This window comes from Oncorhynchus gorbuscha, linkage group LG03 (genome assembly GCF_021184085.1).
Source record: "Oncorhynchus gorbuscha isolate QuinsamMale2020 ecotype Even-year linkage group LG03, OgorEven_v1.0, whole genome shotgun sequence".
Taxonomy (NCBI): domain Eukaryota; kingdom Metazoa; phylum Chordata; class Actinopteri; order Salmoniformes; family Salmonidae; genus Oncorhynchus; species Oncorhynchus gorbuscha.
In genome coordinates, this window is record NC_060175.1 from 86,647,836 (window position 1) to 86,673,773 (window position 25,938).

Below are 25,938 nucleotides of genomic sequence, written 5' to 3' on the forward strand. Positions count from 1 at the left end.
GAACACTAATGGCAAAATCATGTTGGCCATACTACAATATTCAGAATTATGCCATTTTTATGTTTCCTGCAATAGCCTTGCACACAGCCTCTCTCCAAAGGGAAAAAAAAGCCAGTTCAAGTAAAAAAATAATAAATACAAACTTAGTCATTTATTTAGAAATGCCACTCATCTGATGATCATTGAAAACAAAAAGGTAGCATTCGTGCAATACAAAAATACATCCAAGTAATATTTATACATGTACTGAAGCACATGACAACTTGTTTTTGCCTCACCAGATAAGCTTCGTCAGGAGTCTCACATTCCATGCTGTGTATGGATTCAGAATAGAATGTGAACTTGAGACTTCATCCAAACATAGCAGACAAGGAGCCCACGGTTCTGTGTTTCCCTCCGAGTTTGAAGCCCTGTGGTCAGTTGTCGTCAATCACTGGGGGGCTTTTTATTGGCAGCGTTGGCCCTGAGTACAGCTCCAGGGCTGGGGTACGGACGCTGCTGGAACAAAGGCCCTGATGCCGTGGTGTCTGCCCCAGTCTTCGCCTCATTGCGCTTGGGAAAGCCAGTGGACCAATTGCCCCTATGGGAAGGAAAATAAATCTTAGATACATACACAGCAGGGGGAAAAGAGTGGTGATGAATGACCACTGGTTGGGTCAGTGGCCTTAATTGGGAGCATTGGAATAGGAACTGGGATCCATTGGGTCCATCTCATCCTTCCTCCCTGAAAGAGTTTACAGAGATCTGTTAGCAAGTGTATACAATTCATTACATTTGTTTATGCTTGCAATATTTGTTTTGAGCGAGAAACACAATGTCCCTCTGGAGGACGGTTATGAATCTTTACCTCGCTTGTTCTTGCTATAAGGGGCAGTGTCTTCTCTTCTCTGCATCAGTCTGTCTCTCCCTCCCATCATTCCTTCCTCTTTCCATTTCCGGTTCTCGCTCCCTCTCTCTGTCCTCTCCAACTTCTGCTGTAAGACAGAAAAACAGAATATTGGGGGTAATGAATGTCAATCAAATCCATCCTAAATATTGAGTCTGAATACATAACTGTCTCCTACTGGGTGGTCATGCTAGGACTCTTCTTACCCCTCAACATCTTGGCAGCTTTGGTTATCATAGATGTGGAGTCGGTTGGGGACAGGCAGGCAACCAGGTCAGATTCCACATTCCAGTAGTATAGCAGACCACTGAGGATACAAAATACATGGAATCTCGGCGGCAGGGTAGCCTAGTGGTTAGAGCGTAGTAACCGGAAGGTTGCAAGTTCAAATTCCCAAGCTAACAAGGGACAAATCTGTCGTTCTGCCCCTGAACAGGCAGTTAACCCACTGTTCCTAGGCCGTCATTGAAAATAAGAATTTGTTCTTAACTGTCTTGCCCAGTTAAATAAAGGTTTTTAAAAAATGTACCATTTTTTTTGTCTACAAGCAAAAATAAATCACTCCATCTTAGCTGCTGTCCAGTAGCCATACCCAATGGGTTTTGTACAATTTACAGATTTAGTAGAGAATCTGAAAGAGTGCTTACCAAATAGGGTCAATTACTTTGTACCAGTTGGGTGGTAAATTCTCACGGGCAGTGGCCTCATAATCTACATTGTTGTCGTCGTAGTCCTCAGCAATGATCACATCTATAGACAAGTAGTGCTGGTAAATGACAGATAGCTAGTTAACGTTTTCAGTGAGTATACATTTGCTTCTTTGGAACAGTTTGTTGCCATACCTTCATCTGAGTACTTAAGAATCCCTCTTTTGGCTAGGCGAGCCAGTAACGTCGGGGACAGAGGCATGCTAAGAGAAAATGAATGCTTATAACTATAGCCTCACTCACATAGTCATTGCCCAAATACATTAGTTGGCTAGATTTTTTTTACGTGTAGCTAACGTTAGCTCACTCGCGTCTAAGCATCAGTATTGTGGCCAGCAAACTAACGTTTCCAGACAATCCAAACGTTAATGTAATCAAATGTAAATACAACTAAAAGCCCGGTTTATAGTTACCTGCAGCCAAAATTGTCAGTGGCTACTTAATTTCAGATGTGGAGTGAAATCTAGCTAGCTTAGCCCCCTCCGTGATAATAGAAACAGCACAAAGGCACTATGATTATGTCATTATTTGTGGGGAGGTTCACGTGCTAACGTGCCTGTTGTATCTGCATTTCTATTTTGAAGTGGGGAAATATAGAAACGCAGTCCCCTGATTTTTGCAGCTATGGCTCTAGTCTACCAGAAACAATGCAAAATTGCAAACTAGCCACCTACGCAGCATCGCTTCAGACTGGCGAAATTGACGTACGTGAACCAACCCAATTCCTTCGTCTCAGAAATGTGTCGTCACACAGCCCGAACAGCAACAACAAACATGGAGGAATATGCCCGTGAACCTTGGTAAAGTACATTTCAGATTAGGCTGAGAATTAAGTAAACCGTTTTCAATATTGGTCCGATCTCTCTTTAGCCAACATACATGGTTAACGAGTATGCTTCACCATATGGTTATGCCTTTCATGCCTGAGTCATTACAAAAATGATGGTTGAATTAGCTAGCAGTAACCTTAAGAGAAATATGGTGCTTACTTGTCCTTTTTATTTTTTATTTAACCTTTATTTAACTCCTTGCTTTAAATGAGAATTGAAATCGAGAACCAACTTCTCTCGTTAAACGACATATAACGTTTATTCCAGTGCCCAAAATGAACAAAGTGTAAGTATTGTAACGACCCTGGGCTTATACATTTTGGTCGTGAAGTCAGTGTCTTTCAACGGTGAGTTTTATAAAATGTTGCGTACAAGAGTTCGTCAGGACTTACTTTAGGGTTGTTTTATTTATTTTCTATAAAGCCCAACAATACGGGATATATACAGCTGCGGTGATTGCACTTTATCCAATACATATTGCAGAACACACAGACCTCCCCAGCAGCTCAGTAGATCGGACTTTGTTTGCTTAAGACAACACGGTGCATGTTTTTACTTGAGAAATGCTGCAGCAAACACTTTAGGTAGATGTAAAATTCCGTGAATAAAACCTTATAAGAAAAAAACAAGTAATTACAGATTTTCTTGAGTTATCTTAGATTCCTTCAGACTATTTTGAGTAAGTGATACTAGCTTTGTTCCTATGGTATCACATGGGAGACAAACATTAGCAACACCCCTAAGACTCAAATCTCGTTTTTCGTAATGAGCAACACAAAAACACAGGCAGAATCGGTGCATTCAGTTGCTCTTTAAACTAGCCTTTTTATAAATGGTATTTGTAAAATGTTTGTTAATGGTTTTTAATTAGTATCCTAATAATAACATTAGCTATTTAAATATTATAGTAGTATGTGTGTATGTATATATATATATATATATATATATATATATATATATATATATATATATATATAGTTAGTTTAAATCAGTAATAAGCCTACACATTTATGAATAGATAGACAAAGGATTTCTATTGAATCTGTCAGTATTGTGGTTTAATTACCCATGTATTTTACACACACTTCTCAGTCCCTGGAGAATAGTAGATGATTGTGGTGGTGCATTCACCATGGGGGCCATCGGCGGAGGTGTATTCCAGTCAATCAAGGGCTTTCGGAACGCTCCTGTGGTCAGTTTAAAATACTTTCTCTGAGCATATCAAATATATTTTAAGAGAAATATCAGCACAGTGATTCAATCCTTTTTTTCCATCTCTGCACAGGGCTTTCAGCACAGACTAAAAGGTAGTGCCAATGCTGTGAGAATAAGAGCTCCACAGATCGGAGGTAAGGGTCACTGTCTCTACAGGAGTTCTCTCTCGTACAGCACAAAGTACAAACCCCATCATCACTGTTTGTTTATTTCTCACAAACAGTTTGTGTGATGTTCCTGTAGGTAGCTTTGCTGTGTGGGGTGGACTTTTCTCAACGATCGACTGTGGTCTGGTCCATATTCGAGGGAAAGAGGATCCCTGGAACTCTATAACTAGTGGAGCGATGACTGGGGCAGTCCTGGCTGCACGCAGTGAGTGTTGAAGCAAACATTTATTTGACAATAATTTAAATTAGGTATATTTCATCTTTTTTTCTAGACCCTCAAATCTGAGCACATCCCCACCCCCTGCCTGACCATCTTGCCCCACCGACCCAACAAAGTCAGATTACCTCAAGGGCTTGACATTTGGCTCTGTGCTCTTTTCAGGTGGGCCCTTGGCTATGATGGGGTCAGCTATGATGGGGGGCATCCTACTGGCCCTGATCGAGGGCTTTGGGATCCTTCTGACCAGATACACAGCACAGCAGTTTCAGAACCGTAAGTAATGTGCAGAGAATGACTCTATCTATAGACTGAAAAACATCTGAAAAACCACCACACAGCAGTAACTATTAGACATGATAAATCTGTTTTTTATGTCTCTTTCTCCTATCCAGCAAGTCCCTTTGTGTATGACCCCAGCCAGCTTCCTCCGAAGGATGCCAGCCAACAACAGACTGGGTTCCAGTAGAGCCCAACTTGGTCTGGAGCTAATGAGCCTAGCTACAGCCCTGCATACTGTGACGGTCTCTGACTAGAGAGGAGAGAGGCGCTCTGTCACCTGACCACACAGCTGTCAGCAACCTCAGGGGAATGGAAATATCTAACCTAAGCCCCCATCCTCAATGGCAATAAGAATGTAGATGCACTTTAGTGTTATTCCTCAGGGCTAGATTGCAGTTGATTTGAGTTATTTATGAATATATGTTTGTGTATACCGGTACACCAGTGTTCCTTCTGACTAGTCCTGAATAATACACACTTTTATCAGATTTATTTGTGCCCAAACCCGTCATTTCATGGTGACTGTAAGAATGTTGGTGCTTTACCACAGCTACAGAAATAGAATGGGTAGCTGAAAATGTATTGGTAATTAATACATGCATACAAGTATGGGATGCCTAGATTTAGGATTAGAAATTCCCTCAATCTTATCAGAAGTGTGTCAGGTAATCAATGTCGTTCAAAACGGATGTATTTTCTCTTGCTTGTAAAAATGCAATGCACTGAGGGAGGAGAACTGCACTATCATTTAATTTCCTCTCCTCTCCTCTTTTATAATTGTATGGCTTATAAGGGTCTAAATCACATCACAAACGCACCAATGATTTGTTTCCATTTGTAGCCGGAAAGCCGGAAAGGAATGTCATGACCAAATACAGTCACAGCTCATTTGTTCTGCTGTTTCTGTCATTACCTTCATTGGATGCCTGCCATTATGCCATGCATTACTAGACATTCCCGCTATCTAAGCACTATAAGGTCTATCCACTTTTATGAACCAAAGCACTTTCTTACTCATTCTCTCTGTGTTATTGTGTTGAGAAAAATTAGATGGTTTTGTGACAAAATGAAGATATGTTTTGTAATGTATAGAATGCTGTACAATAGTTGTTGGTTTTAATGTATTTATGAGGCAGAAAAATAAATGTTTAAAGTGTAATTGACTGGAAAAATTATTTAAATTGTTGATTCTTGTGTTGCTCCTGAATTCCTTCTGATCAATGACCGTATATTGATTGCCGCGTTCGAGTGCTACTCCTATCTAGGAATCTCGGACATTTCCGATTCGCTTACTGGCTGTGGCATTAATCAGCCTCTGACGCGATCAAGTAGGCAGCAGTTGGTTCTTTTGAACAAGTCCGTAATCGAACACGCTCCTACCGCGGCTTCGAGTAATGGGAGATGTTCCTTTTTAGATTGAATATTGTGAAAATGGACGTGCAGCCGCCTCCTATCCGAACCTTGGATGATTTTGTTTTGGATTCGTCTCGGTTCGCCGTGCGAGACATTCCTCATCTGGAGAGATGGAACAATCGGATCATAAATAACTTGCTCTATTACCAGTCCAACTATTTCGTCTCGTTTTTGACATTCCTGGGAATAGTAGGGTATGTTTCTGAAGTGGTCGTTTGTTGCATGAAACCACAGCTAATGAGATACATACTAATGGCGTCTTTTTGTAGGCAGCTCCATGGTTCTTTGGACAAAGTCTATGGGGAAATTAATGGCTTTTTAGTAGGGTTTTGTTGTTAACATAGGTTTATACGTTTTCTATGATAATCTTAATCGGCTAACGTCACTTTTTGTGAATTTTGAAGCATTTATGTAATACAAAAAGTATATAAAGGCTTCATAATTCAGAAAGGTCCTGTTAACATATTGATATTATCTCATAGAACAAAACGTATAAAATCTAAGCCTGTGTTAACCCCAGACCTTATTTTCGGCGTTCATCCCAAAGCCCTATTCTTTCCCCATTCCCTTTCCCAATAGGGATGACTGAACCAACAAGAACTAATTTCCGTTTTTTAGGACTACAAGCTGGAAAGCTCTATAGTAGCTACTATTGTAATATAACATCACAAATTCTGTGGAAATGGATATGCTGGGTCCATGGTCCATAATCAACATAATCATGTATAAGCTAGCTAACAAGCCATTGGCTGTGATAATGCACTGATTAATCGTTTATTTGGATTCATGGCCTTATCAATGTGACACACAATTTAGTTGACCTATATAGAGAAATCCACTAACATCAGCCTTTTCTCTACACAGAGAGGCTGCTGCCTACATACAGACTTGAAAACTTTGGCCACTTTAATAAATGGATCACTAGTCACTTAAATAATGTTTACATATCTTGTATTACTCATCTCATACCTTGCCTATGCCACTTGGTCATTGCTCATCTATATATTTATATGTATATATTCTTATTCCATTCCTTTACTTAGATTTATGTGTAGTTGTTGTGGAATTGTTAGATTACTTGTTAGATATTACTGCACTGTCAGAACTTGAAGCACAAGCATTTCGCTACACTTGCAATAACATCTGCTAACCATGTGTATGTGACCAATACGATTTAAAATCCTTCCTGCTCTGACAGGTTTTTGCGGCCCTTCCACCTCTTCTTGGGGGCCACAGTGGTGACGTTGATATTTATGGGGTTTGTGTGGGCAGCAGAGAACCAGGCCCCCATCAGACAGTTGCGCCGGAACCACCCATCCCTGGCCCTGGGTGCCATCCTGGGGGCAAGCTTCCTCTTCATCACAGTGCTCGGAGGAGTATCCGTCTTCCTCTTCGGCATAGCCTTCCCCATCTTATGTTAGTATTTATTCTATCTTTCACCTCGCACCCACTCTTGTTACCACAATGTAAACATATATCAATCTTCGGCTTGTAGCAATATTGTAACATAACACTCTCTCAGCCTCTCTCTCCCTTTGTTATGCCCCTGATCTCTCTTTTCTCTCTAACTCAATCTCTCTTACAGTGATACTGATTCATGCCTCTGTTAGGCTGAGGACCATCAAGAACAAGTTGGAGAACAAGCTGGAGAACATTGGGCTGAAGAGAACACCCATGGGGCTCCTACTGGAGTCACTAGGACAGGAACAGGAGGCTGGGTCCTAGAAGGGGAGGAGAGGAAGAGGTAGAGAGATGCCTGGTTCTATTTCAATCTTTTGCACCTAGCCCTATTCCCAGATCGGAAAGGACTGGATAAATGTTATCAATATGTTGAGCTAAGTTCCTTCACATATCCTGTCCTGATATGTATTCACAGTGGTAAAGGATAGAGACCAAAATGGAACGAGTCCTCTCAGACTAAGAGTGGGAGACAGAGGGAGGTGGTGAGGGAGGGAGGCTGAGGAAAGTAGAGGAAGAGAGGAGGGAAGTACAGTAAAGCAGTGGTGAAATTATGATGATGTCAAAGTGTCACGAATGTGGTGTTACAGATTGCAAATTCTATGGACTCTGCAGCCTTTTTAAAGCACACACTAACTGTCGTGGGTTCTTTCCCCCACAAGTCATGTTGCACACTTTGACAAGCTCCTTATTAGAATTTGCATTTTAAGCTGACATTATGTGAGCTAAAATACTGCGCTGAGAAGCAACTGTGTCCTAACAGACATGCAGTGTGGAGAGTGCTACAATAAGATGGTTTTTAAAATGCAATTTAAACGCTAGCGTTATGGTTACAATTTTATTTTACATGGAAACCTGAAGGTGTTTGATGAGCCACTACTCTAACTCCTGAACACACTACTTTTTGTGTTATTGTCTATTCTCTACTGCTGTTGGGTTTTACCATTTGATGCAGTTGAACGTTTCAATGAGTTAGGATAGATCAAGGACAATTGTGGAACAACTGTATGCTTTTAATAGAAATACAATTAATTCTACTTCTATGATGCTATGATTCCAATCATTTTTAAAAGGATTATGTATATGTCTCTGTCCAAGCATTATGTGTTGCCAAGAACATTAATGTCAGTTTGTCTTCTTTGTGTAAAATGTTATTCCATTGAGAATGTTGTATTTCTTTTTAGCAGTGCCTTCTATGGATTTATAATATTGTGGTTATGGTTTTTTTCTCCAATGCTGTCAAAATGTATTTACACTTCATTTAATACATATGCAATATCTTGTCATGATTTTATTTTTCAATCAGCCTATTAAAACGTATTAGATTTGATGATCAAAGTAGAAGAATAGTTACATCCTGCCTGCCTGGTCACACAATAATTGAAAACATTTTCTGGGAAAAGCTCAAGCACACAAAGCTTTTTCTAAATAGAATCACACATGTAGCATGCAACTGTTATTAATGATCAACTATATAGAAATGAATGTAAAGAGAATGCTGCTGCACATGGAAGTAAGAGACATTGTGTACCAGAACCAATTTATGATAAAAGTATGCCCCCACAAGGGTCCACTGCAACACTTCACTTCCTACACCACTTGCCCCGTCTTCCCTGTTATTGAGTGGTCGGTTGCTGTCCGCCGTGCTGAAATGGTTATCCACTGACCAGAAGTTTCTCTACGTCCCCACTGCCCTCCCCTTAAAGATTTCAGGACGGTCATCCTTTTAAACGGCTCAATTACTCTAATCCTGATTCAAGGCTGACCACAGCAGGTAGCTAGCAACCTGTAGAGTGTGTGGGGACGAGTTTATTATTATTCTTGTTCCATTTTTATCTGGGCATACATGGTCAAAAAGATGCTGCATTGGATCAAATAAATAAGAAGATCAGATTTCATGAGTAATTTGCTGTCGAACTTAATGGGCAAGGATGTCCCAATTACCGGTGTGGCGCACTGACACGATTCGGAAATGGTTTGCTAACTCTTTAAGTGTGTGTTTTGTTAATAGTCAATACGCGATGCACAGCCAATTTTGAAATTGGTTGTCAGTCAAACTCTGCAAGTTGCACAACTATTTGATGGTGTCTCTTTCCCCGAAAGCATATTGTGGTTTTGAACTGCGACATGGCAGGAAAAGGTAAGTAGACCATATGTAGACCATGCAAAATGTATTTTGGTTGTTTCTTTTATGCATTGTTGGCCCATTTCAGACTGAGGAAATCTATTGAGTTTTTATGCGTTTTGATATAAGTACTTCTCCATAGTTGGTATGCAGGTGTGTAACAGGCTTTGCAGGCACATGTGGCTCCCTAGCACACCGAATACGTTTAATTCAACCGCTGAAAACTCTCCCACTTGCTGGCCAATAGATTTTATCCTGGAGTTTTCATTCAGTACATTTATCTAAAGAAATCCTTTAAATATGGTGGACCGTTAATTCGAATTTTCTCGACAGACTCACTACAATGCATCAAGAGACAAGTTCAGAATAGGGATCAATGAAAGAAAGCCATCTAAATACACGCATATAAATCCAATGTATTTTCAGCACCAATTAGATTTAGAAGAATACTCAGGGCATTTATTTAGGGTTAGTGAAGTATTTATGAATCGTATATAAACATAGTTGGAGAGCCTTTACGCACTAAATATATAGGTGGATCAAAAAAAAATCCTGAAAGTTGACATATTAAATTGTTCAATCCATTAAATATTGGAAGGTGAGAAAAGTGTACAATATGGGTTGAACAATAGTCCTATAAATGTACCCTAATCCTCACTACTCATAGAACTGTGATGACAACAGTCCAGTTGTCGTGAACCATGCTCCAGGTTTAAACCGCTATGTATGGTCTGCATTCTATAATGATTCAAATAGGCTATATGTCCGAAACTAATGCACAACTTGTAATATGTTAGCCCATGGTTACACAAACTTGGTCATCGAGACCCCAGGGGGTGCACATGTCGTTTTTACCCTAGCACTCAAATAATCAACGAATCATCAAGCTTTGATCATTTGAATCAGCTGTGTAGTATTAGCGTAATATTATCCACTACGCTGCGTTAGCATACCATTATCCACTATTGCTAGCAACCATCAGGATCAATAACAAGTACGGACGTGACAGAGGAAAGAAAGGTAAACTAACGATGTAATGGAATGATGCAAAATGTAGGCTACAAATTGAAGGAAAGTAACCCACTGGGCACAAACTGGTCGAATCAACGTTGTTTCAACATAATTTGTCAAAATATTGTGACGGAATCTATATGGAAAATACATTGGATTTAAAAAAAGTAATCAACTGTTGTTTTGAGGGTGACTTTTAAACCACAGGATTATGTCATTGTGGTAACCAAATTTCAACATAGACAAACTCAGCATAACATATGTTACATTTTTACCTTTAAAACAATGTAAAAACTTAATGGGCTGGGCAGCACCTTTTACTGGAAATGTATCTACACCAGGGGTGCGGCAATGTGGTCAGGGGTATGCCAAATAAATAGTCAAATAATTAACATCCAATCACATTAACCATTACTCTCTCGTGGGAATTCCACTAAGGGTCCTTATGTAGCCAATTGTAGCTGCTGTTCATTCCGTTTGATTGAAAATAGATAAAAGGTCCAAAAAAAAAGTAAGGCCTCCGTCCATAGAGATACATACCAGCTCTACTGGTAGTACTGCTACTTCCAGCAGTACTACACCTGCATCTGTCGATGACACAAGTTGTTCTGCTTCCACGAGCACATCCAATGCTAGCATCAGTAATTCTACATTTGTTGTTAGTCCAACTAGCATGGACACTGACAGTTATGAATATGATGCAGCTGGAGAGCTACTGCTCCCTTACTCAGGAAAGCACCGAACAGACAGGAACGTTGGACCATCAAAGAGGCGCAACTAAGATGAGAACGACATTGATTTGGGGTTCACTTACATTGGGAGTAGTGCCTTTCCTCAGCCACAGTGTGTTATATGTGCAAAAGTAATGTTACTATCTCACAACTTAATGAAACCTTCACTCTTGCACAGACATTTAGAAACAAAGCATGCCGATTTGAAAAATAAGCCACAGGAGTTTTTTGAGCGAGAATTAAGATGACTTTCGAGTAGTAAGACATGTATAAATGCAACAGATACCATTAATAAGAAGGGGCTAGAAGCATCTTATGTGGTGAGCTACCGAGTGGCTAGGACAGGCAAGCCCCATGATATTGTGGAGGACTTCATTCTTCCTGCTGCAGCAGATATGGCTGGGACAATGCTGGGGGAAATGGCCCAAAAAACTATACAGACAATGCCTTCATCAAACAGCACTGTTTCACAACGGATAAGTGACATGGCAGGAGATGTTTTGAAACAATTACTGCTTCACATACAAGCCAGTGAATTCTATGCGCTACAGCTGGATGAGTTAACAGACGTGGCGGACCTGGCAAAGCTCCTGGTATATGTCCGTTATGTTTATGGGGGTGTCAATTTTGGAAGACATCCTCTTCAGGAAACCAGGACAACAGGAGAGGATAATTTTAAAGTACAGGACAGCTTTGTGACATCAAATGAAATTTGATGGTCAAGATGTTTTGGTATCTGTACTGATTCCGCAAAACCCATGACAGGGAGACATAATGGAGTGTTAACTCCCAATGCCACTTGGGTACACTGCAGTATCCACCGAGAGGCTCTTGCTGCCAAAGGAATCGCAGCTTGAAAGACGTTTTGGACACTACAGTGAAAATGGTTAACTTTGTTAAAGCAAGCCCCCTGAACTCTCGTGTATTTTCTGCACTATGCAATGATATGGGCAGCGACCATGTAACGCTTTTACAACATACAGAAGTACGCTGGTTATCAAGGGGCAAAGTATTGACACGTTTTTAAAAAATTGAGAGACGAGCTTAAAACTTCTTAAGGAAGTAGCAGAATACAGTTCCCTGGCAGGAACATCACTCAGCGGAGTTTCAGAGCGCCACCTATAGTTTTTGATAAAACTCAAACTGTCATTAAACTTTCATTAAAATACACATTCAAGGTAGTGAATTAAAGCTACACTCGTTGTGAATCTATCCACCGAGTCAGATTTGTAAAATGCTTTTCGGCGAAAGCATGAGAAGCTATTATCTGATAGCATGTAACACCCCAAAAGACCCGTAGGGGACGTAAACAAAATAATTAGCAAAGTCGGCGCTACACAAACCGCACAAATAAAATATAAAACATTCATTACCTTTGACCATCTTCTTTGTTGGCACTCCTAGATGTCCCATAATCACTATTGGGTCTTTTTTTTCCGATTAAATCGGTCCATATATAGCCTAGATATCGATCTATGAAGAGTGTGTGATCAACAAAAAAAATTACGTTTTTTAACGTAACGTCATTTTTTTAAATTAAAAAAGTCGACGATAAACTTTCATAAAACACTTCGAAATACTTTTGTAATGCAACTTTAGGTATTAGTAAACGTTAATAAGCGATCAAATTGATCACGAGGCGAATTATATTCTATAGCTGTGCGTCTGGAAATAATGTCCGGGTAAATCTCAACCAAAATATCCGGTCGGAGACCGGAAGAACTGCTCTGCCCTGTGTCTGTTTGACCAGGAAAAAAACAGTAGGCAAATGACAAGACTGTTGACATCGTGTGGAAGCTGTAGGTATTGCAACCTCGGCTCCATTTAATGGGGGTCACTTTTAACAATTGGTTGAAGTTGCGCATGGATATATTTTTCCATTTTCAGTGATCAGATTTTCCTGCACTTTTCGATGAAACGCACGCTCTGTTATAGTCACAGCCGTGATTTAACCAGTTTTAGAAACGTCTGAGTGTTTTCTGTCCACACATACTAATCATATGCATATACTATATTCCTGGCATGAGTAGCAGGGCGCTAAAATGTTGCGCGATTTTTAACAAAAAGCTACGAAAATTCGCAGCTTCCTTAAGAGGAAGACACTTAAGGAACCTCTAAAGTTTTATTTACTGACCATAATTTTCACTTGTCTGACCGCGTGCATGATGATGAGTTTCTCACACGACTGGCCTATCTGGATGATGTTTTTTCTCGCCTGAATGATCTGAATCTAGGATTAGAGGGACTCTCCACAACTATATTCAATGTGCGGGACAAAATTGATGCTGATTAAGAAGTCCTCTTCTCTGTCTTTCCATCACAGTATGATTTTTATTTTTTGTGCAAATGAACTCAAGCTTACGGACAATGTCAAATGTGATATAGTGAAGCGCCTGAGTGAGTTGGGTGCCCAATTACGCAGGTACTTTCCCAAAACGGATGACACAAACAACTGGATTCGTTACCCCTTTCATGTCCTGCCTCCAGTCCCCTTACCGATATCTGAACAAGAGAGCCTCATCGAAATTGCAACAAGCGGTTCTGTGAAAATTAAATTTAATCAGAAGCCACTGCCAAATTTCTGGATTGGGCTGCACTCAAAGTATCCTGCCTTGGCAAGTCATGCTGTTAAGACACGGATGTCCTTTGCAACTACATACCTATGTGAGAGTGGATTCTCGGCCCTCACTGGCATGAAAACTAAATACAGACTGTGTGTGGAAATTGATTTTAGACTGAGAATCTCCACTACAACCCAACATTGCAGAGTTATGTGCATCCTTTCAAGCACACGCTTCTCATTAACCTGTGGTGAGTTATTCACCATTTTCAATGAACAAATAAAGTTTTATATGTAAGATGGCTAAATAAAGAGCAAAATTATTGATTATTATTATTATTTGTGCCTTGGTCCTGCAAGAGCTCTTTGTCACTTCCCACGAGCCGGGTTGTGACAAAAACTCACGCTCATTATTATGTTTAATAAATGTATCGTATAGTGTGTGTGGCAGGCTTACAATGATGGCAAAAACAACATTTGAGTGTGCAATGACCCTGGTGCTAGAGGGAGTATGCAGTTGGAGGTTGAATGTTTGAAGGGGTATGGGAATATAAACAGTTTGGGAACCACGGATCTACAGCTACCCTTTGTTGTCCCATCCAGGGTTTTAACCAATCCCAGCCCTGCTTAGCTTTGATATTGGTGAATATATTACCAATGTGCTGTTGTGAGAAGGATTGTTGAGAGGTCTCCACTTCAAAATGGAAAGGATTCACTGTTGCTATCAAAGTTATTTCAAAGGGTGGGTTTAACAGAGCATATTAAATGTAACCATACTTAATCAATCATCAATTATGCTATTTAGACCTATATAGCATTTGGAAAACGATCAACAGCAATTGTTTGAATTCAACCCAGAATTCAACTAAAAATAGACAATACAATAGGCATAGGGTTTCAAGCTCTGGTTGATTGTAATGATATTGAATTGTGTTTGGTTGTCAACACAACTAAATATCAACATTTGAAGGAGATGTTTCTTCTGCTTGGATAGTTCCATCTGCACCACTGATTTACAGTAGTCTGGCTTTTATTCCAGTTTTTCTACAAATGAAGAATTTATATGTTCAATTCACTTCATTTCAGATGCTCTTATCCAGAGCAATTAGGGTTACGTGTGTTGCTCAAGGTGACATTGACAGATTTTTCACCTAGTCGGCTCAGGGATTCATACCAGTAACCTTTTGGTGTGGCCCAACACTCTTAACTGCAAGGCTACCGGCCACCTCCTGCTACTACTATCTCAACCAACAATCAAAGTTAAAGAATAGGACTAAATTAAATCAAACTTTATTTAAAGTGCATTCAAAGTTTGATTTAGTGCTATTCTTTTACTTAGATTGTTGGTTGAGACGGAGACGTGAATCCAAATTCAACTATACATTTGGAGACAAATTGGAATTAAATCCAGACTAAGTTAGTGGCATGGATGGAACTATCCAAGAAGAAGATACATCTTATTCAAATGTTGATATTTGGTTGTGTTGACAACCAAACACAATTCAATATCACTTTTGAAATACAATAACTAGCCTATTAACTTGTCGACAAGCTAAAAACTGAAAAATGTTGTTTTCAGTTCTCCAACAGGTCTTATACATTACTTTTATAGTACAGTAAATAGCTTGAAGTTAAGGCTACTTTAAAAACAATTGTAACATTCAACCATAAAATCATTAACACATCCATGGCCAGATTTTGAGGTTACTGTAACTATACATTTGTCCTTATGAAATCATATAAAGTGTGCATGTTCAAGATAGCATGCATAGCTCCACAGTTCTGTGGAGACCTTCACAATTGCTGTAATAATCTGTGCAGATTTACCAGTCAAACGTTTGGACACACCTACTCATTCAAGGTTTTTTAAATTTATTTTGACTATTTTCTACATTGTAGAATAATAGTGAAGACATCAAAACTATGAAATAACACATATGGAATCATGTAGTAACCAAAAAAGTGTTAAACAAATCCAAATATATTTTAGATTCTTCAAAGTAGCCACCCACATATGCTGAGCACTTGTTGGCTGCTTTTCCTTCCTTCTGCGGTCAAACTAATCCCAAACCATCTCAATGTGGCTGAGGTCAGGTGATTGTGGAGGCCAGGTCATCTGACGCAGCACTCCATTACTCTCCTTCTTGGTCAAATAGCCCTTACAAAGCCTGGAGGTGTGTTGAGTCTTTGTCCTGTTGAAAAACAAATGTTAGTCCCACTAAGAGCAAACCAGATGGGATGGTGTATTGCTGCAGAATGCTGTGGTAGCCATGCTGGTTAAGTGTGCCTTGAATTCTAAATAAATCACTTACAGTGTCACCAGGAAAGCACCCCCACACCATAACACCTCCTCCTCCATGCTTCACTGTGGGAACCACACATGCAGAGATCATCCATTCACCTACTCTGTGTCTCACAAAGACACAGAGGTTGAAACCAAAAATAAAAAATTTGGACTAATCAGACCAAAGAACAGATTTACGCCAGTCTAATGTCCATTGCTCATGTTTCTTGGCCCAAGCAAGTCTCTTCTTATTATTGGTGTCCTTTAGTAGTGGTTTCTTTGCAGAAATTCGACCATGAAGGCCTGAGTCTCCTCTGAACAGTTGATGTTGAGATGTGTCTGTTACTTGAACTCTGTAAAAAAATGAATTTGGGCTGCAATCTGAGATGCACTTAACTCTAATGAACTTATCATCTGCAGCAGAGGTAACTTTGGGTCTTCCTTTCCTGTGGCTGTCCTCATGAGAGCCAGTTTCATCATAGCGCTTGATAGTTTTTGTGACTGCACTTGAAGAGACTTTCAAATTTCTTAATGTTCCACATTGACTGACCTTCATGTCTTAAAGTAATGATGGACTGTCGTTTCTCTTTACATATTTCGCAACAATGCACTCATGCTGCCAAACATACCCTCGTGAAACTGCCTATCCTACCGTTCCTTGACTCGGTGATGTCATTTACAAAATAGCCTCCAATACTCTACTCAGCAAATTGGATGCAGTCTATCACAGTGCCATCCGTTTTGTCACCAAAGCCCCATATACTACCCACCACTGTGACCTGTATGCTCTCGTTGGCTGGCCTTCGCTTTATATTTGTCGCCAAACCCACTGGCTCCAGGTCATCTATAAGTCTTTGCTAGGTAAAACTCTGCCTTATCTCAGTTCACTGGTCACCATATTAGCACCCACCGATAGCACGCGCCCCAGCAGATATATTTCACCGGTCACCCCCAAAGCCAATTCTTCCTTTGGCCGCCTTTCCTTCCAGTTCTCTGTTGCCAATGACTGGAACAAACTGCAAAAATCACTGAAGGTGGAGACTCATATCTCCCTCACTTTAAGTGTCAGCTGTCAGAGCAGCTTACAGATCATTGCACCTATACATAGCCCATCTGCAAATAGCCCACCCAACTACCTCATCCTCATATATTTTTACATTTTATCCTTTGCACCCCAGTATCTCTACTTGCACATTCATCTTCTGCACATCTATCACTCCAGTGTTTAATTGCTTAATTGTAATTATTTCGCCACTATGGCCTGTTTATTGCCTTAACTCCCTGATCTTACTTCATTTGCACACACTGTATATAGACATTTCTATTGTGTTATTGACTGTATGTTTGTTTATTCCTTGTGTAACTCTGTTTTTGTTTGTGTTGCTTTGCTTTATCTTGGCCAGGTCGCAGTTGTAAATGAGAACTTGTTCTCAACTAGCCTACCTGGTTAAATAAGGTGAAAAAAATATATATATATACAAATTTGAACTGTTCTTGCCATAATAGGGACTTGGTCTTTTACCAAATATGGCTATCTTCTGTATACCACTCCTACCTTGTCACAACACAACTTTTTGGCTCAAACATGTACAAATGTACTTTTAACAAGGCACACCTGTTAATTGAAATGCATTCCAGGTGACTACCTCATGAAGCTGGTTGAGATAGCCAGTGTGCAAAGCTGTCATCAAGGCAAAGGGTGGCTACTTTGAAGAATCTCAAATATAAAATATATTTTGATTTGTTTTACACTTTTTTTGGTTACTGTTACTTCCATGTGGGTTATTTCATATTTTTGATGTCTTCACTATTATTCTATAATGTAGAAAATAGTAAAAAATAAAGAAAAACCCTTGAATGAGTAGGTGTGTCCAAACCTTTGACTGGTTCTGTACTTTTTAATGTAATCTCAATTCAGGTCATTTGGTTGTGCTATTAGATGAAGCACAGTGATAACACAATCTGTTGTATAAATAAACAGCATATCTGACATTGTAGTCCCATTTGAACTTTGCTGTGGTTTTAAATGGTTGAAAGTGCAGTGATAGACATTTGGATGACAACTAAACCAAACATCTGTTATTGAAATTTGGTTGTCCTTTTAATTGTTTGATAGCATAATGATACCACATTGGAAATTCAACTACACTTTTGGTTCTCTTTTTGAGTGGGTGAATATAGGTGGTAATCTCATTGATCAATGTCTCAACCAAATATTATCCACCTTGAAATCATAAGGTGAACGCACCAATTTGTAAGTCGCTCTGGATAAGAGCGTCTGCTAAATGACTTAAATGTAAATGTAAATGAAATGACGTTGTGTGCGCAGTGGGATGAGATTGACATGATACCATACTTCTAAACATATCTTGAAGCTATACTTTGTTTGTTTACACATGACAATGCAAAAGCAACATGAATAATGGTGTAATACAATGTCAGATTTGGAGTTATAATAGAGTAAGCTCATAAGGCTTTTAATATTCTTCAAGAATCAATGGTTATAGTGTATGTAATGTATTGAAATGATCTTTTACAATATAGATTGTTAGTCCTAGTCACTCTAAAAACATCTCTGTCGGCTTTGTCATTGTCATCATCCAATTTAAAGCCATTAGGCCTACATACCATTGTCATGAAACACAATAGGAAATAATAACCAACACCTGTGGCTGTTCTGCTCAATATGGAACCTTACTGTGCTATGTAAGCCTATCATACTTTACTGTACCTTGTAGGCCTATACTGTACCATGTAGGCCTATATACTGTACCTTGAAGGCCTATCATACCTTACTGTACCTTGAAGGCCTATCATACCTTACTGTACCTTGAAGGCCTATCATACCTTACTGTACTATCATACCTTATCATGTAGGCCTCCAGGCTGAAACTAATACCTGACTAACCCTTGGCCACATGTCAATCTAATCCAACATAATAACAATAATAAGAATACAATTTTATTTGTATAGTGCTTTTCATTAGTGTTATCTCAAAGCTCTACATAGGCATGAACAAATTGAATATAAACATCATGCATTAAGAATCAAGACAGGAAATAGCAATAGTAGGCTAGGTGCTAAAAGTACTTTCCAGACTCTATTTTAAAAATTCAGATCGAGCGGCTATCATGGTCAGGGAGAGTATTCCATAGGCGAGTGGCAAGACAGCAGAAGGCTCGGTCCCCCACAGTTCGGAGACGTGTCTTTGGAACTTGAAGCAGTGGTGAGTTGCTAGAACGGAAAGTCAGAGGTGGCTCGTTGATAGAAATTAGGTCGCTGTTATAGGTGGGACTCAATCAGGTCAAGGCTTTAAACACTAGGAGGAGGATTTTAAAATCAATCCTTTAGTTGACCGCTAGCAAGTGGAGTTCAGTAAGGATGGGGGTGATGTGGGCCGACTTCTTGGTCCTGGTCAGGACTCTGGCAGCACTATTCTGGTGGAGTTGTAGCCTCTGAAGGGATTTGCCTGGAAGGCCCCTGAACAGAGCATTGCAGTAGTCGATCTGGGACTAGTTTCTCTGCATCTGGCTGGGAGAGCAATGGTTTGAGCCGTTTCTTAGAAGGAAAAAGTATACTTTTCAGATATGTTTTATATGGGTATCAAAGGACAGAGAAGGATTCAAATTAACTCCCAGGTTTGATTTGTTTATAATACTTTCTTTTCATTACTGTCAATTATTATTGGTCAGTTTGATTAATTGACACAATATTAAAGAGTAGGCCACTTGATAGGCTAGATATTAAAGACCTAGTAAATACAAATAAATGATACACAACACCGTATACACACAGTAGTGCATAGTAACTACATAGCAATAACCTAGAAAATACATTTGATGAATGGTGACTATCTTCCCTCTGTCTCCTGCAGAGGATGGCATCTCCTTGGCTGGCTCGGTTGTCGGGGACAAGTCCGACACCCTTGGCTCTGCTGCCTCGGGCAAGAAGAGAGGTGGAGGACAGAAGAAGCAGATGCAAGCCAACAAATCTGCTCTCCGAGCTCCTCGAGCTCTCTGCTGCCTCACCCTCAGTAACCCCATCCGCATGGCTGCCTTGGCCCTTGTTGAATGGAAATATCCTTCAATGATGTACCTCTGTGTGTGTGTGTGTGTGTGTGTGTGTGTGTGTGTGTGTGTGTGTGTGTGTGTGTGTGTGTGTGTGTGTGTGTGTGTGTGTGTGTGTGTGTGTGTGTGTGTGTGTGTGTGTGTGTGTGTGTGTGTGTGTGTGTGTGTGTGTGTGTGTGTGTGTGTGTGTGTGAACGCATGTGTGCCTTAGTGTGTGTGCATGCATGTGTGTGTGTGTGTGTGTGCGTGTGCGTGCATGTTAAACCCCCTCCTGTGTTGTTAGACTCGTGTTGTCAATTTCAAAACACTGTCCACAAGACACAGAACTCAGTGGCCTTTTGCAAAACTGTAAATGTAAAAAAGTGGCCATCTCAAAACAAATACATTAAACAAAACTATATTATACCATCCAAATTGCAAATACATTCATCAAAAAAACTGCCTGCATACATAACGCAACCATACCTACCTCTTGAGTCCAAACAGACAGTTTGTTTCTTAAAAATTGCAGTAGATCGTACAGTTATGAATATCACTACTGTTCCCTGAAGGAGGGAACGAGTTATAATTTTATCAGATATGAAGGTAAGACCCAGATGCAGACCACGTCGGATAACCAATAGTTTAATAATCACAAAGGGGCAGGCAAATAGACTGGTCAAGGCAGGGAGTCCAGAGAAGTGGGGGAAAGGTGCAGGACGGCAGGCAGTCTCAGGGTCAGGTCAGGCAGAGGTCAGTAATCCAGAGGTTGGGCAAAGGTACAGGACGGCAGGCAGGCAGAATGGTCAGGCAGGCAGGCAAGGACATCCCTGCAAGGGTCAGAACCAGGATGGCAAGAAAAAGAGAGACTGGGGAAAAGCAGGCGCTGAAAAAAAACGCTGGTAGGCTTGATCAAACAAGACGAACTGGAAACAGACAGGCATAAAACACAGGTATAAATACACAGGGGATAATGGGGAAGATGGGCGACACCTGGAGGGGGGTGGAGACAATCACAAAGATAGGTGAAACAGATCAGGGCGTGACACTATAGTATGTGTGTCACGACTCCTACTGAAGGTGGCTCCTCTTCCTGTTCAGGTGGGGCTCGGCGGTTGTCGTCACCGGTCTACTAGCTGCCACCGATCCCTTTTCCTTTTCTGTTGGTTTTGTCTTATTAGTTACACCTGTTTCTTGTTTAGGTTTTTTAGTTGGGCTATTTAAGCCGGTAGGCCCGCCTGCTCTTTGTGCGGGCTTGTTTTTCCCACTGTGTTATTGTGTGGTAGTGCGTCTCAGTTTGGGGTTTCGGTTTCGGGCGATCGTGTATGTGCGCCCACTAGCTTGGCGTGTACGATTGTCCTGTGCGTAAATAAAGCACTATTTCTGTGCCTCCTGCGCCTGACTCCGCACCCACTACGCCTAAGAGCGTTACAATGTGGAGTCAACGACCAATCATATTCACCTGAAGAAAACTGAAATCACGCCCAACAGTCCAAAAGATGCCGAGCCCTCCCTTGGAAGCCCTGCCTTCCTGGCTGTAATACCAGGGATCGTATTCATTTATTCAATTCAGTACCGCTCTTCAGCAAGCCCAATCCCCTGACCGTTGATCACTCTGTATAACATACTATGGAGACATACAATCACACGCCAAGCTGGCTCAGAGGGTACCAAACTAGGAGGCCCACGGCAACCCAAGCACACACAGGTTCCACCAGCTTACCCGAGAAGCCTGAACTGTCAGAGCCCCATATAGGGAACCAGAACCTGCTGCTAAGTGGCTATGTGAAATTAACACTCAAGTCCATAGACCCAAGTCCATAGACCCAAGGTTCCAAGAACAATGCTTATCTTGCAAGCCCAAAATGCCAGAACTCGTACAAGGAACCGCAAGTCCAAAACAACAGAACACCTTTCGTGACTTGGTAAATTGCACACGCTCGCTGCATAGAATCAACCTGAGTCTCAAACCCACAGGAAACCTGACGTAACCTGGAAACAGTGTGCTCACGCGCTGCCAAGGCAGCCCAAGTCTCCAACCTACAGATAATTGTTGTAACCCGGATAAATGCGCAACCTGCATGATACCTAACACCCAATCCCGGACCCAGCCATAAGAACTCTATTAGCCACACAGGGAGCTGTTACATCCAAGCAATAAACCCTCACAAAGGTATCTGGGGAATCCCAACTCGCTGCAACAGAGACATCACAAATCCTCATGCCCCTAAACAATGAGCGCACTCACCGCTAGGCAACCCTCAGCCTTTGCTTTCATACGCCAGGGACCTTGGTGGAAAAAGCTGCATTAGGACATAACATCACTTTGGATTCTCCAGGTGTGAACTCCAAACAGGAAAGGTGTACTGATAGTGTGTGGAGATCCCCCATGCACTCGTCCGAAACCAAGACTATGAGCAGAGAAGTCTTGTATGAAAGGATCTTCAGGTCCACAGATGACAATGGTTCAAACAGAGGCTCCTACAGAATGTCCAAGACCAAAGCCAGGTCCCAGGTCGGAGCCATAGACATAGGCACCGGTCTGGGCCAACGCACACCTTTCAGGAACCGCACCACCAGATGAAACCCCAGGGTAGAGCAGTCAATCCCTACATGACGCGCCGAGATGGCTGCCATATAAACCTTCAATGTGGAAAATGAAAGGCCCTGCTCAAAACGCTCTTACAAGAACATGAAAATCTCCACCAAAGAGCTCTGAAAAGGAGAAACCCCTTTAACCTGACACCTACCCTCAAAGCACACCACTTATATGTTTACAACCCTTTTGTAGAGGCGCCGACTGTATAGTAGTAATCATGTTCGAGGGTAAACCCCAAGCCATAAAAATATACCTTTCAGCAGCCAAACCCCCAGATCCCATATCTTTTATTTATAAAAATAAATAAATAAAAACGTTATCATGGTATCCAATTGGTAGTTACAGTCTTGTTTCATCGCTGCAACTCCCATATGGACTCCCATATGGACATATAGGCGAAGGTCAAGAGCCGTGCGTCCTCCGAAACACAACCCAACCAAGCCACACTGCTTCTTGACACAATGCCCACTTAACCAGGAAGCCGGTTCGAGACCATTGATACGCTAAAGCATCCGTTCCGTACGGAGCGCCCAGATTCCTCATTGAGAAGAACAGACGACAATGCACATTTTCTTGCGATGCGTAAAGATCTACGCCGGCCCTGACGATCTACGCCATCGCCCCCTCCCCCTCCACTGTTGACCAAATACCTCTTTCTGAGTAGCCCACACACAGCGTTCCCCATCCCAGTAAGGATACGTCTATTGTGATCACCCTGTGGGACACCACCCGGGAACAGCAGTCACGGGTCCCTCCGAGGAGTCAACGCCCTTAGGTAAGATGGGGACACCTTGAGCAACCAATGTCAGTGGCAAGATACATGTAGCAATCACCCAGCGTTGAAACGGACACCTCAACAGATGTCCCAGAGGCACCACAGCAATCATAGAAGAACTGTGCCAGACAGACTTGGAATGCGACCCTCATCTGTTGGGACATAAATGCACGATTCAGATTGAGTCCAAACAACTTTCTTGCGATTCGCTATGAACCCCAGAGACTGAATATGTGAAAGCAGTGTGGCGCTTCACCTGTTCCCTCGACTCCACTACGACCAGCCAAAAGTCCAGATAGGCCAATACTCTGATCCCCTGGCACCACACCCGTGCTAAAGCCACCTTCACCACCATATGAAAGGTGTGGGACAATAGGGAGAAATGTACAGTCTTGTCCCATCCCTGCAACTCCCGTACGGACTCGTGAGAGTGGATGGTCGAGGGCCATGCGTCCTCCAAAACACGACCCTACCAAGCCATACTACTTCTCGACACACTTGTTTAATCCAGAAACACATTACAGCTGGCAATCGAAGTCCAGAAGTAGTCTTTAGAGCGCAATTGGACAAGGATATGGTGGCCGGCCAAACCCTCCCCTACTCTGGACGACACTGGGCCTCATAGGTCTCCTGGTTGCGGCCGGCTGTGTAGTAACACCTCTCACCTTTCGCTGCGCCACTCGGGAGGCCAGGGAGAAACAACATGAAAATACGCATCCTTCAGATCTATGGACGTGAACCAATATAGCCGGCAAAGTGTGAGCATTTTAAACTTGCAAGCCTTGAGGTGCTTGTTTAAAACACGCAAGTCCAGGAAGAGATGCGATGTTCCATCGCTCTTGGGAACTAAGAAGTACCGGCTGTACCAACCGCTCTGTACTTGTAACACCGGGACCACCCAAATAGCCTGCTTTTGAAAGAGAGAGGAAATCCCTCTCAAGACAGGCGCTAGGACCTCGGGGAACATTGATGATGCCACGAAAAGGAGGAGGAGGACGCACAGCCAACTGCAGACCTTCCCCCTTGTCACCGTCCTCATCACCCATAGTGAAATTACGCATTCCCGCCACTGGACAGAGCACGCTGCCAGTCTCCCATAAATGAACTCCTGAACGGGTAGAGTGCCACTCTGAGGACTGGGATGATCCATTTTTGTCATGCTTTTTTTCATGTCCACCACTCTTGACAACTGTGTGTCTGAATGTGTTTTAGGAACTGTGTTTTATGCCCACACCTGGATGATACCGCACTCTCGATACACTTCAACACAGAGGAACCTTGGGTAAAAACACTGTACTTTTGTGAAACCGCTGTTCTGATACCTGGGCACACACTAGGTTCGGGGACTTCAGCAACCAGTAACTTGCTCCCATTGACCGAGCCACTTGAGAGCACTGTTGCCACAGTAAATGATTGGGGAGGAGGTCCCCGAGAACAGGGCCCCTTCCCCGGCTTCCAGCAAAGGTCGCGGGGTCTGCTCCTTCCCCCGCACTGTGTAAGAATCAGCATTCACCCCACTCTCCTTCGACCCAGCATGGCGTCTGTGCCAAGGCATTTCCCGCTGTTCAGAAGCAACCAGACGGTCATTAACTGAACTCGAAGCCGCCCCCTGGCCCGGGGCTACCTGCCTCTGGCCTGGACCCTTTCCTTCACTTCTCGGGAACTGCCGACCCACCCCCACAAATGAGTTTGTGGGAAAAGGACCCCTAGAGCTGCGTCCTGTTTTTGTTTCTCCTCGAACCCGGGGTCTAAGGACTCTATAGCCGAGCCAAACTTGGAGGAACTCTGCTGTTAGGGAGAAGATGGCCAATCCGCCCCCAGGTGATCTATGACACAGCTTCACCAATGGTTCACTCTCACCCGGCGAATCCAAAGCCGGGGCTTTAAGTTGCCCCGGACTGATGTCATCCGATTTATACTCTGAAAACCCTCCAAAGCCAACCAGGGACAGTATATCCCTGGAATCCGGACTCTGAACACTGCCAGAGAAACCGGAATGAGCCTCACTTGGCTGGGATGACACCCCTGTCAAATCCCACCACCGTTGTTGCTCTCTCCTGGCCTCAGACTACCCCATTGCTGAGGTCGCTTCACTGGAAGACCCTTCACCAGCAGACACAATCTTTCTCACAAAGTCAGCCCTGACACCCAATGGAAGTTGAACCCAGCCGGAGACAATGGTCACATGAACTGGTTCGAGCCAAAGCCTCCTGAGGGTGTTTCCAAACCAGACAAACAGGACAGCACTTGTGAGTATCTTTTAATTTAACCTCTCTGGTACAAGTGAGCCCACCTCGACAACAGCCAGTGAAATTGCAAGGCGCCAAATTAAAAACAACAGAAATCCCCATAATTAAAAGTCCTCAAACATGCAAGTATTATGCACCATTTTAAAGATAAACTTATTGTAAATCCAACCACAGTGTCCAATTTCAAAAATGCTTTACGGAGAGAGCACACCATGCAATTATGTTAGGTCAGCGCCTAGTCACAGAAAACCATACAGCCATTTTCCAGCCAAGGAGAGGGCTCACAAAAGTCAGAAATAGCAATTAAATTAATCCCTAACCTTTGATGGTCTTCATCAGATGGCACTCACAGTACTTTATGTTACACAATAAATGTGTGTTT

At 42.0% G+C, this 25,938-nt stretch overlaps 3 protein-coding genes and 1 pseudogene across 6 annotated transcripts in view; 3 read left to right on the top strand and 1 right to left on the bottom strand.

The window, feature by feature from the left end:
* Positions 1–129: 129 nt before the first annotated feature.
* On the bottom strand, positions 130–2,705 carry LOC124032105 (annotated as a pseudogene).
* Positions 1,648–5,463, top strand: LOC124032104 (mitochondrial import inner membrane translocase subunit Tim17-B-like). 3 transcript variants are annotated; one of them, XM_046344213.1, is made up of 6 exons: positions 1,648–1,686; positions 3,516–3,615; positions 3,709–3,772; positions 3,882–4,010; positions 4,188–4,298; positions 4,418–5,463. In XM_046344213.1, exons 2-6 carry the CDS (start codon positions 3,556–3,558, stop codon positions 4,489–4,491), a joined length of 438 nt encoding a protein of 145 aa, XP_046200169.1. In that variant the 5' UTR covers positions 1,648–1,686; positions 3,516–3,555; the 3' UTR covers positions 4,492–5,463. The 3 variants fall into 3 exon arrangements, with proteins under 3 accessions (XP_046200169.1, XP_046200168.1, XP_046200167.1); XM_046344212.1 differs by lacking the exon at positions 1,648–1,686 and adding an exon at positions 2,184–2,709; XM_046344211.1 differs by lacking the exon at positions 1,648–1,686 and adding an exon at positions 2,198–2,393.
* A 96-nt stretch (positions 5,464–5,559) lies between these two features.
* On the top strand, positions 5,560–8,464 carry LOC124032107 (PRA1 family protein 2-like). Its single transcript, XM_046344216.1, has 3 exons — positions 5,560–5,911; positions 6,916–7,133; positions 7,303–8,464. Exons 1-3 carry the CDS (start codon positions 5,706–5,708, stop codon positions 7,440–7,442), a joined length of 564 nt encoding a protein of 187 aa, XP_046200172.1. The 5' UTR covers positions 5,560–5,705; the 3' UTR covers positions 7,443–8,464.
* Positions 8,465–8,939: 475 nt separating this feature from the next.
* Positions 8,940–25,938, top strand: part of LOC124032106 (voltage-dependent L-type calcium channel subunit alpha-1D-like) — a 50,093-nt gene continuing 33,094 nt past the window's right edge. For both annotated transcript variants that reach the window (XM_046344214.1, XM_046344215.1), the window contains exons 1-2: positions 8,940–9,315; positions 19,762–19,963. In XM_046344214.1, the coding sequence (XP_046200170.1) occupies positions 9,303–9,315; positions 19,762–19,963 (215 nt within the window). In that variant the 5' untranslated portion in view covers positions 8,940–9,302. The remainder of the gene's footprint in view (positions 9,316–19,761; positions 19,964–25,938) is intronic.